Below are 12,688 nucleotides of genomic sequence, written 5' to 3'. Positions count from 1 at the left end.
TGTGAAAATTTGTTAGAGAGAGGGAATTCACCTTTTACTGTCAAGAAAATAAGACTCTGGTTGTGCTGACAACTTGAACTTTTGCCGTAGTAATAAATGCCTGATTCTACTAGCATTAATATTTGTGTTACTTGTCAGCTCTAATAATTGTGTCAAACACCCAATGGTGAAAGGGCTACTGCCAGGTTCTTTTTTTTCTTAAAAAATCAACAAATTTTATTTTAAGTCGATTTTCTTTTTAATTTTTTGAAAAATTTGAGACAAAATTTCTAAATTTAATTTATTATTATATATATATATAATAATAAATGCATCCAATGAATATTAGTTATTTAAATTTTAATAACTTTAATATAAAATTGACAAAATTTTAAATTCATAATAAAACTAATATATTATAAAATTTTATAATTTAAAAAATAATATTATGAATCATCAATTATATGATATCTCAAGAAATTATGTGATATTATTTTTTTGTTTAATATATCCTTTAATAAAAATACTATGCATAACTAATGATATGACTTCTAGATAATTAATCTTGAGTTTTTTATTTTTTTATTTTCGGTAAAACTGATGCCGTGGTCACCGTGACACGTGGGAAGTTTCTATTCGTCGGGGCTTGTGATTATGAACCCTAAATACGCTGTGTTCGGCTTCCGACTATAACACGCTGTGTTCGGCTTCAAAACCCTAAACCCTCGCTCGACTTCGACGTTCAAATCCAGTCCGTGCTTTTGCTCCGAGCAGCTTCTCCCAATGGCGGTGAGTTATCGATGAACAAAAATACACTTCTGACTTCCTTAGGACATTGCTATTGTTCTTTTACAAGACCCTCTACGCTTCAATTCCGTAGTCTTTGAGCCCGAGATGGTTGATGTGTGTTTGTGTATACTGCCTGTTGGGAAGGAAATGCTTCTAAAGTGGTTCTCAATTAAAGGGAACCATGCCCTTCGGGCTGGGTATCGTTCACGATGGCGTTATGTTCTAGAAATTACTCCTGCTAATTGTTGGTAGTTACAGATCGTGTTTCTGAATTATAATCCGGTGTTGAGGCGTCCCATTTTGCTTTTTTCGTAGCGTCTGCAACATGCGTGAGACAGAGATCTATCTTGATTCTTGACCTTGTTTACTGATATCCATTAGATTCAAAGATGTTGGTGTAGTATCAGTTGTGGGTTGATTTGAAATTGTATCGTGCTGTTGGGTTCATCTGATTAACTGAATCATTTAAGTATGGAAAGGAGTTCTTATGTGAAAGCAAGCTAATTTTTTGAGAAGCTAACCTAAATGAGGGAATTCTTGTCATGTAAGATGATGTTATCTTAAGTAAATTGTTGGATTGGGTTGAAATATCTGGATAAGGGTGATTTCTTAAGCATGCCAATGAACAAGAGATTGGCTATGACGGTCTGTGGAATGTGGAGTTGGTAGCTAATTGATGGCAGCTATATATTGCAAGTTCACTAGGACTCTTTGTGGTAAATGAATATTTACATCTCTTTTGTTTGGGGAATTAGGCTGAGGTCATTCCGTTGCCTTCTTCTGGCCATTTTAACATTTTTTTTTTTTTTGGGGGGGGGGGGGGGGGGGGCGCGCTGTTAGTAAGGTGCTAAAATGTTAATGAAACTGTATGAATTCTTGTCATTTTTACAATGTTTATAATCATTTATTCAATGTGAACCAGCCTCTACCCCTGTTACAATTGTGACCCGAAATTCAAATTTGACTAAGATTGGGACTCTTAATTTGATCGTGATTATGATTTCGAATTTGACTGTGATTATGATGTTGTCAAATTTGATTTTATGTGAGATTTATCTCATCTGGAGGAATATCTTCATGCATCATCTTCTGATCAAGATATGATTTCCTGTATTTATCTATAAATGATTTTAGGTCTATAAATAGGTGTCCAATGTTCTGGAATTAGTTGCAGCTATATCACTTTTGTATTATCAATATTTGGTTAGTGATATTTTGTTCTTTCTACTCGTGGTTTTTTCCAATTTGGGTTTTTCACGTTAAATTATGTGTTCGTGTGTGATTGATTGGTTTGTTGTTGATTCAATTTCGTAACACTCCCCAACCCAAAAAAAGTTAGATAAATGTGAAAGAGATGCAAAAGGAGTGATGTTCCAACGCAATTTAGATTTTTTTTTTTTTTTGGGATAGCTTCTATATGCCATATTGCATATGAATCCAAGTTTGTTTTGCCACTGGCCTATAAGACAGTTAGAATAAGATCCCACAGCCATTGAAACTTGGGGTGATGCTAGAGGAGATGGTCCACTAACTCTTGTCCCTCCTTAAATGTGTAGTACTGATCAACTAAAGCACACCCCCTCTTTTCCAAGTTGTTAATAGTCATGATAGGTCCATGAGAAGACAACCAAGCAAAGAAAGTTAGTGGGAGGTGCTCTCACTCTTTATATAGTGTTACAGAGAAAATTATTGTGCCAGCCAGCTCTAAGAATCTTAAGTACATTGAACGTTCTAAAAGGACTGACATTAAAGGTTCTATCTTTTGATGGTTGCTGTATCCAAGTATCTTCCCTTTGCCCGGTAATGGGCTGGTGCTGAAGTAATCTGTAATCCTAAGAAGATAACTGTGGAGTCTAATTCCTGATTCTAGAGATTCCACCTAAATGTATGAAACATACTATCCCTGCAATGTCAAAGAAAACAAGTCTTTTGCAGAAGTGTTGTTGTCCCTTGCATCTTTAAAAGGTCAGGAAAGGTCTCTTAGTGAGGTCTGTGCCAACACTAACAGTCATGTGATAATTTTCTTTGATCCATTCTTTACATCACATGCTAGATGTTTTGCAAAAAGCTCCCAAAGGCAAAAAATGCCCCTCCAAATTCCCAAACTCACTTGTGGTTGAAGGCTTTCTGTGCTCCAATTATCCCTTGAGCAATCTATCTAGTAGCCACTGCCATCCCTCCAAGAAATATAGGCTCTACTGGAAACTTCCACTTCCACTTCCACTTCCTGAGTAAAAGTTTTTATAAAACCAAGTGTTTTTTTGTTTGTTTTTAACTCCTGGGCTTCCAAGTAAAAGAGAGTTGCAGATTTTCTCTGCTATTTGTGTTCCTCGCCTGTTCCCTCCTAAAGAAAGTTCTTTTGAATCCTCTCTAGCCTATTGGTTACTGAAGCAGATGCTAAAAGAATCAACATTGGATAGTTTGAAATCCCATTTAAGGTATTTTTGTTTATTCTTATAATTCTCTACAACCCTGTCTCAAGCTTCTTTATATTTGAACTTTGAACCTAAGGGTAAACTCAAATAACTACAAAAGTCAGCCTTGCAACCTTTGGGGAAAGCTCACTTTCGAGCCCATCTGTAGTGACGTACTTTCTGAGAGATTAACTTGCAGAGCCGAGAGGACTTCAAAGCAAAGCACTACATTAAGATAGTGCAATTGAATATCACTTCCTTTATAGAAGATGATGGTATAATCTGTTAGAGTGAAAAGTGAGAAACCTGATGTGATCCTTCCCTAGGCCCAACAAGGAAGCCCCTTGACCAACCTATCAACTCTACCTTCTCAAGCAAAGATCATGGAGGTTCTATAACCAAGATGAGTTGGAAAAGGGTTAATGAATCCCCTTGCTGAAAAATGTTAGAATAATTGTAAAAACCTTTTAAAACCCCATTTACCAGAACACAAAATCTTTTGTAAAAATTGAAGAAATAATTATTAGTTTTGCTCATATACATAAACTATTCTATTTATTTATTTGTTTTTGTTGTATTCTCAGTTTATTTTTTTAAACTTATAACACATGGTCTATTTTTCTCAAGTTGATCTTGAGGGAAAAAAAACTCAAGTTGATGGACCTGCATGTTCTTAAAATGGGGACCGCTGTCCTCAGAGTGTCCAACAAATGTTTGGTTCTATAAAATATGGTAGGAAAGAAATAGAAGAGCTCTTGAAGGATCAGAGAGCTTGGTGTTTTATTTGAAGGATTAGAGTATTTCTACTTTACTTTTGTGGTTAAGAATGGATACACCCTTTTTTGTTCTCTGTTGTGCAGTTTTTGGATGTTTTACTTGCATTTCATTTGCATTAACTTCTTGGTTCTTGTCAATTCTTTTGACTAGGATTTACCTCCTTAAACAAGTTGTTTGTTTCTATGTATTTGTTAATTTATAAAAAGAAAAGGTGTTTGTTCTAGAAAAATAAAAAATAACAGGACACATTTTGAACAAGTATCTGGTGTGTACCAATTTTTGGTGTTCAACAAAACATGACACCTTGTTGAAAGTATCTTTGATACATTATATATATATATATATTTTGTTTTCTCTGAATTCTTTCCCAACATATTGGATATAAAATCTTGCTAACATTCATTCTCTCCTTCAGGGGCTATGCTTTTGAGTATCTTGACTGCATAATTTTTAGTCAATTTCCATTCGCCAGTTTGCCAAATATTCCTTATATTTGCTGTTTGTTTTTTATTTTTTGGTTGAAGTATGCATAATTGCATTACCTTTTCAAATCTTTGTATCTCAATGTTGCAGACTGTACCAGTTAATCCCAAACCGTTCCTGAACAATTTGACTGGGAAGAAGGTCATCGTGAAACTCAAGTGGGGAATGGAATATAAAGGTACTTATCAGTGGGTTAAAATTTGATTCTTATTTGTAATTGTGGGACTATGAGTGTGGTGTGTGTTTATTAAATTCCTTTCCTCTCTTGTTCTGGATTGAATTTACCGTATCTCTTAATTTGTCTCACTGAGAGTGAGCCCTGGTGGCAGCAATAAAATTGCTGCTTTAATATTGGAAGGTCATAGATTCAAATTATGAAAACAGCCTTTTTGAAAAGCAAGGGTAAGGCTATATACAAAGATGACTTTAATATTGGAAGGTCATAGATTCAAGTTATGAAAACAGCCTTTTTGAAAAGCAAGGATACGGCTATATACAAAGATGACTCCCTGGCTCTCGTAACGTGGGAAGCCTTGTGAATTTGGGACACCCTTTTTCTTACTTTGTGTCGCTGATTTGATTAGTTGGGTTTTTGTTAATCTTTGTTAATCTATTTAAACAATTATATTTTATTCGTTTAAAATTTTAATTTTCAGGTTTCCTCGTCTCAGTGGATTCATACATGAACTTGCAGGTACCATGGGAAAATTATTTTCCTGTTTATTCTTGCTCATCCATTACGTAATTCATGCATACAAGTGTCATCTGTTTGTAAACATGTATGTCATCTGTCTCACATCAGGGGCTGATTTGCAGTTGATAAACAATCATTGAATAGCTGCATTTTAAGATGCCTTTTAAAATTGAAGGATGTTTAAATTGATGCTTGGAAATATGTTTCATCTTTCCTTCCACACAACGTGAAGAATTTTGATAGACCATCGATTCACTGGACATACCAAAGGCGTCCAAGGAATCAGGGATAGTTTTGAAATTAGGGAAATTAGCTATTAGAGGAGGGATAGAGCAGGAATTGCAAGGTTGTGTAACAACCTGCATGTGCGGATTCTAATTCCGTTAGAGAATGAGGACTAAAAGAGAGGTGGCGGAGGTGTGAAGAATTTTCCAGAAAGTAGGAGAGATTAAAGGCCTCTCGAATTGCCCTATTTTCTTTCTCCTTTGGCTGTAATTGGTTTGGAACTCTTGCTTATTGAATCAAGTATTCTTACAATTCTTAGAATTCTACCATTTTGGTATCAGAGCATTGTGATCCCAATGGTGAACTTAACGGATCGAGTGGGAGATTTAGAGAAGGGGTTGGATAGCGTACAACTAGGTGTGGACGCCATGAAGAGTGAATCGAATGCCATGAGAAGTGAGATTCTATCGGTGGAGAAGAACGTTGCTTCCTTGTTGGAACAGTTCGAATGGATGAGAGCGAGATGGGAGGAGCAACAACGAGAAATGAAGAACAAGGAGAAATAGGGAGAACAATCACCTGGGGTAGGTGACTCGGAGGCGACCCCTGAGGCGGGTTGGGAGGCAAGCTGAAACGGAGGGGGTCGAGGGTGGCTGGCGATCAGAATCTCGCGGACGTCGGCTTGATATGCCGCTCTTCAATGGAGGTGACCTAGATGGCTAGATTTTCACGGCCGAGCGATACTTCTCGGTGAATGGGTTGACTGATATGGAGAATGTGGATACAACAGTTGTATGTTTGGAAGGACCTGCCCTCTTGTGGTTTCAGTGGGAAGAAAAAAGGCGGAGAATGAGGACTTGGGAGGATTTCAAGCTGTTGTTGCGAAACCGATTCCGACCCACTCAAGAAGGGTCGATAGAAGAGCGATTTTTAGCTCTTTGGTAGAGAGGGACTGTCTCGGACTACCGTCAAAGCTTTGAGGCGCTGGCATTGCCTCTGGAGAATCTGCCAGAAGCTGTGCTAGAAGGGCACTTCATCAATGGTCTCAAATTCCGGAGATCAAGGTTGAGTTGAGGGTGTTGAGGCCAAGGTGTTTGGAGCAAATGATGGACCTGGTGCAATGAATAGAAGAGAGGAACCTGGTGCTCCGGGGAAATGTAGCTGGATCGTCTTCGAATAGAGGTCAGACCGCTTTACTCGCTATTCCAAATTACCAGCGTGGGGGTCTTCAGCCCCAGGCACAACTTACTCCTAAATCTTTGGCAACAAACTTTCCCTATCCATTTCGGCCCCAAAACAGTGGGAGGGTGAGTAACCAGCCTTGGAAACGACTTAGTGAGGCCGAATGGAAGTCCAAGCGAGATAAGGGCTTGTGTTTTAGGTGTGAGGAGAAGTATACGATCGGCCACAAGTGTAAGAATAAAGAGTTGCAGGTGATGATGATTTATGATGAAGAAGTAGAGGAGGAGGAGCAGTGGGTGGAGGAAGGAGATGCCAACTAGTGCCTCAGCCAAAAGAGGGAGGAAGTAGGGGAACCAGTCCAAGGGGGTGAGGTTATTGAGCTGTCCATAAATTTTGTGGTAGGATTGACAGCACCCCAAACGATGAAGTTAAAAGGGGAGATAGAGCAACAACAAGTTGTGGTCCTGATTGATGGAGGAGCAACCCATAACTTTATTTCTGTGGAGTTGGTGTAGCTGTTGGGCCTAAGTAGGGAGGAAACAACAGGCTATGGTGTGATTATGGGGACGGGAATGGCAGTTTAAGGGGTTGGAATTTGCAAGCGGGTGAAGCTTTAGCTCCAAAACTTGCAGATTGTGGAAGATTTCTTACCTTTAGAGCTGGGAAGCTCGGATGAGATTCTGGGAATGAAATGGCTAGCAGAGGTAGTTAAGATGAATGTGGATTGGAAGACTCTCACAATAAAGTTTCAAGTAGGAGATATGGCTGTAACTTTGCAGGGGGATTCTAGCTTGAGCAAGACCTTGGTATCCTTAAAGGCTATGGTGAAAGGATTTAAGGAGGAGGGGGAAGGAATGCTGCTGGAATTGGGGACATTGGCAGCTGAAATTGAGGAAGATCTGAGGGTAGTTCTAGAATTCTTAAAGGGCTCATTGGCAGAATTTAGTATTGGTAGAATTTAGAGGAGTGTTTACTGCTGAGGAAGGGCTGCCACCAAGCAGGGATAGAGACCATGCCATAAACCTCATTCCGGGATCATCTTCGGTGAGTGTAAGACCCTATTGTTATCCTTATTTACAAAAGAATGAGATTGAGAAGCTGGTGGGTGAAATGTTGGTCGCGGGGATCATTCAACCCAGCTCCAGCCCATTTTCTAGCCTGGTATTATTGGTCAAGAAGAAGGATGGGGGGTGGCGCTTTTGCGTCGATTATAGGGATTTGAACAAGGTAACGGTTCCAAACAAATTTCCCATTCCGGTAATAGATGAGTTACTTGATGAGTTGCATGGTGCTAGGGTTTTTTCTAAACTTGACTTAAAATCTGGTTACCACCAGATTCGGGTTAGGCTCGAGGATGTCCCAAAGACAGCATTCAGGACTCATGAAGGGCATTATGAGTTCCTAGTGATGCCTTTTGGGTTGATGAACGCTCCGGCTACTTTCCAAGCGTTGATGAATGAAATTTTCAGAGATCATTTGAGGCGTTTTGTGTTGGTGTTTTTCGATGATATCTTGGTGTACAACAACAATTTGGAGCAGCATGAACAACACCTAAAATGTGTGTTAAGGGTGTTAGCGGACAACCAACTGGTGGCCAATAGCAAGAAGTGTGTTTTTGGGCAGCTGGAAATTGAGTATTTGGGCCTGTTATTTCTTATTTGGGGGTTTCAGCTGATAGCAACAAGGTGCAAGCGATGATAGATTGGCCTATTCCAACAACGGTAAAGGAATTGAGGGGGTTTCTTGGGTTTACGGGGTACTACAGACGCTTTGTGAGAGACTATGGTAAGCTTGCTCGGCCTCTAACTGATAAATTAAAAAAAAACTTCTTGTGGGATGTGGCTGCTGAAGAGGCCTTCCAACAACTCAAGGCTAAAATGGTATCCTTACTCGTTTTAGCTTTACCTGACTTTGAGAAGCCATTCACCATTGAAGCTGATGCCTCGGGGCATGGAATGGGGACTGTTTTGATGCAAGAACAGAGGCCGATCGCTTATTTCAGCCAAGCGTTTAGTCAGTTGGGGAGTAAGAAATCCGTTTATGAAAGAGAGCTCATGGCCATAGTATTTGCAGTGAAAAAATGGAGGCACTACTTGTTAGGCAGAAATTTTTTTATTAGAACGGATCAAAAAAGCCTCAAGTACTTGATGGAGCAACGGAAGGTAAGTCCGGAATATTTGAAATGGATGGTGAAGTTGATGAGATACCAATTTGAGATACATTATCGGGCTGGGATGGAGAATAAGGCGGCTGATTGGCTATCCAGAATCTGTCACACAACAACTTTGATGGCTTTGACAGTGCCTAGGGTGGTCCATTTGGAGCAGGTGGCAAGTGAGGTAAACACTGATGTAAGGCTGCAAAAAATTATCCAAGAGTTACAAGCTGACCCCTCCCATCCTAATTTTCAGCTGGTGGACAAGCACCTTGTCTACAAGGGATGACTTTACTTACCCAAGGGATCCGCACTAATTTCGTTGATACTCCAGGAAGGGCATAATGGGAGCATGGGAGGTCATTCGGGGTTTTTAAAAACTTATAAAAGGGTGGCGGCGAATGTCTATTGGCCGAGTATGAAGAAGGATGTGCATCGGTATGTAAGTGAGTGTTCGACTTGTCAACAAAACAAATATATAACCTTGTCACCGGGGGGACTGTTACAGCCACTACCAATTCCTAACCAGATTTGGGACGACATTGCCATGGACTTTATTGAAGGACTTCCAAAATCTAACAAGGTAGACCCAATCTTGGTCGTGGTAGATCGACTTAGTAAATATGGGCATTTTATTGGACTTAAAACATCCATTTATAGCTGGGGAGGTGGCTGGAACTTTTATCAAGGAAGTGGTAAGGCTCCATGGGGTTCCTAGGTCTATTGTGTCGGATAGAGACAAAATTTTTATGAGCAGATTTTGGGAGGACATTTTTAGGCTACAGGCACCAAACTCAAAAGAAGTACAGTTTATCATCCACAAATGGATGGGCAAACCGAGGTACTCAACCAGACTTTGGAAACCTACTCGAGATGTTTTGCTTCTTCCAAACCAAAGGCCTGGTTCGCTTGGTTACCATGGGCTGAATTATGGTACAATACTTCCTATCACACAGCTGCTAAATTAACTCCCTTCCAAGTGGTGTATGGGAGGGAACCGCCTCCCTTAGGGAGGTTTGAGAAGGGAACTACACCTATCTCGATGGTGGAGCAGCAGATGATTGAAAGGGATGAGGTCCTAGATGAATTGAAGGCGCAACTTTTGAGGGCACAAGCAATAATGAAGAAGAGAGCAGATGGGGAAAGAAGGGATGTGAAGTTTCAGGTAGGCAACTTAGTATATTTGAAATTAAGGCCGTATCGGCAAAGGTCTTTGGCTGCCCGTGCAAATGAGAAACTAGCGGCACGCTATCATGGCCCGTTTGAGATTGAGGAGGAGGTAGGCCCTGTGGCTTACCAACTGAAACTGCCACCGCATTGTCAAATCCACCCAACATTTCACATGTCCCAACTACGGGAGGCTAAGGGTGCAATGAAGGCCACGAGGGAGCTGCCCAAACAGCTTACTGAAGATCTGGAAATGGTGGTGGAACCCTCAGCAGTGCTAGGAGTGCGTTCGGGGAATGGTAGGAGCATGCAAAGAGCAGAAGTGCTGATTCAGTGGAAGGGCCTGCCACCATTGGAAGCCACTTGGGAGCCCTACTCAGTGATCCAGCAGCAGTTTCCATTTTTCCACCTTGAGGACAAGGTGAAAGTTGGGGGAGGGAGTATTGATAGACCACCGATTCACTGGACATACCAAAGGCGGCCAAGGAATCAGGGATAGTTTTGGAATTAGGGAAATTAGCTATTAGAGGAGGGGTAGAGCAGGAATTGCAAGGTTTTGTAACAACCTGCATGTGCGGATTCTAATTCCGTTAAGAGAATGTAATTGGTTTGAAACTCTTGCTTATTGAATCAAGTATTCTTACAATTCTACCAAATTTACAAAACAGGAATTTTTTTTGTACGCAGCTAATTGTAACTTTCTTTGCATATTTGCTACATTTCCTAAAATCCACCTGTGTAGTAAACTGAATCTTGTTTGCAGCTGGCCAACAGTGAAGAGTACATTGAAGGACAATTCACTGGAAATCTTGGGGAGATTTTGATCAGGTAATGTCCTCTGAATGCTACATTTCTTTTTGAACCATAATAGTGTAGTATAGCTTGGTCTGTAAGCCTCAGTTTCAAGTTTGCATGATCTTTCCTTTAGATTTAGCACATATTACAAATGATGGGTTAGTCTGTGTTGTTATTTTCTCTATTATGTAGTTCTATTTCTTTCAAGAAATTAGGACAGTGATTACATGATCTAGTCTGGTGTGTGTGTGTCTGGGTTTAATGTGTTTTTTTGTATGATTTTGAGTTGCCTATTCATTCTTATCCACCTTTTCACCCTTTTTGGCTTTATCCATCGTCCCTGCCTACATAATTTTCTGTTGCTTTGATAAAGTGATGTACTAGATATCTCTCCTGTGGGCGTGCCCTTCTGCCTTTCTGGAGTGGAAAATTCTATCCTGATGGAAGAGATTTCTCTCATGAGGTGCACTATCTATTTGTGAAAGTGCCAGACCAGCTAAATTCTGATTCCTATGTTTGTTGAGTTGCTTTAATAAAATGATCTACCAGGTACATCACCTGTTGATTTGAGGGTTTGCCTAATGCAATACCTTTTCTGGTGGTTGAAAACTCAAACCTGATGGAACTGATTTCTATCGTGACGCATACAATCTATCTGCTGAGGTGCCAGACCAGGCAAACAATGATGCCCATGCAATTTATCTGTTGTTTTAACGAAATGAGTCACTAGTATCTCTCTCACTTTTTTATCCGATCTTTTGCGTTACCCTTATGCTTATCTGGTTGTGGAGAACTTTTAACCGTGTAAGATAGATTTCTCTCATCAGGTGTAATATCTATTTGCTGTAACTACCATACCCAGCTCAACTGAGAAGAATGCCAAGTAAAATGAAGTATATTGTTATTAGCCTTTTGAGCATGCTAGTCTGTGGTCTATACCCAGAGCACATTACAAGAGTTGGGTTGAATTGCTTTCTGTTGGGGTTGTGTGTTGTCTAATTTAGGTTAGTCCTTTTAGTCGTGGGCTTAAATTATACCAACAATGCTTGCAGGTAGTGGTTAATTAACTGTTCTAAGGAAACTGTTTGACAACATTTATGATGTGTAAAAACCAGTCATTCTGTGCCTGATATCCATCGTTCTTTATGATGCGAAATTGGAAATAGTAATTCTCGTTGGAGATCTCTTTGCGCCTGAAACTGATATTTGCTTACAAAGTCGTCTTCTCACAAAAGCGGCTGAGTATTGTTTCAATCGCTCATATCACCTGTCCCTATGATTGGGCAAAAGTGATTCATATTCGTCTTTCTTGGAAATTTTTATTGAGAGAAGAGTTAACAAACTCATGTTTACTCCATCTGCAGATGTAACAATGTTCTGTATCTTCGCGGGGTGCCTGAAGATGAGGAAATAGAAGAGGCTGAACAAGACTGAGAAGTGGATTTTGAGTGTAGTAGTCTAGTCATGGCTCTCCAAATAGACCTTCTGATCTCTATCTGAAACAAATGTCATTTACCCTTTTAAGTAGATTACATATTGTATCTGTATCACATCCAGGAAGTAGTATTATTTGATGGGTAAAATTGTTCTCCATGCCATGAAGAATTCACCTGTTGTTATCATCATTTATGGAGATGAATTGTTCTTCTTTAAAAGCATCCTATTTTTGGTCACTTAATGTAGTGTGGTCTATGTTTTTGAGTAAGAAAGGGATTAAAGTGATGGGACTGTGAATGTCTTTGTAGTATTACTTAATGTAGTTTGTGTTTCCGTTGCTAATAGTCATTCAAGTTATTATAAATAGAACTCACTATAATCATCAGTTGTAATATCGTTGGTTTAATTGCATTTAAACCACATTTTGTTACTCAGGCTACATATAATAAGCAAATAAATAAAATCTACTATAATCATCTACTAGTACGTATCGTTGGTTTAATTGAACTTAAACCCACAACTAGTTTGACATTCTTTTACCCAGGCTACATATAATAGTGTCATTCAAATTATTATTATAAATAAAACTCA

At 39.5% G+C, this 12,688-nt stretch overlaps 1 protein-coding gene across 3 annotated transcripts; it reads left to right on the top strand.

Moving 5' to 3' along the window:
- Positions 1–620: 620 nt before the first annotated feature.
- LOC127798220 (probable small nuclear ribonucleoprotein F) lies at positions 621–12,315 on the top strand. Of its 3 annotated transcripts, XM_052331626.1 has the most exons (6): positions 621–768; positions 4,533–4,620; positions 5,099–5,136; positions 10,629–10,693; positions 11,034–11,123; positions 11,210–12,015. In XM_052331626.1, exons 1-6 carry the CDS (start codon positions 763–765, stop codon positions 11,223–11,225), a joined length of 303 nt encoding a protein of 100 aa, XP_052187586.1. In that variant the 5' UTR covers positions 621–762; the 3' UTR covers positions 11,226–12,015. The 3 variants fall into 3 exon arrangements, with proteins under 3 accessions (XP_052187586.1, XP_052187585.1, XP_052187584.1); XM_052331625.1 differs by having other exon boundaries at positions 11,034–12,016; XM_052331624.1 differs by lacking the exons at positions 621–768; positions 11,034–11,123; positions 11,210–12,015 and adding an exon at positions 12,025–12,315 and having other exon boundaries at positions 4,509–4,620.
- Positions 12,316–12,688: the final 373 nt, after the last annotated feature.

The sequence above is a fragment of the Diospyros lotus genome, chromosome 3 (genome assembly GCF_014633365.1).
Source record: "Diospyros lotus cultivar Yz01 chromosome 3, ASM1463336v1, whole genome shotgun sequence".
NCBI classification, from domain to species: Eukaryota; Viridiplantae; Streptophyta; class Magnoliopsida; order Ericales; family Ebenaceae; genus Diospyros; species Diospyros lotus.
The sequence above is the reverse complement of the archived record's forward strand: the minus strand, read 5'-3'. Positions and strand labels throughout refer to the sequence as shown.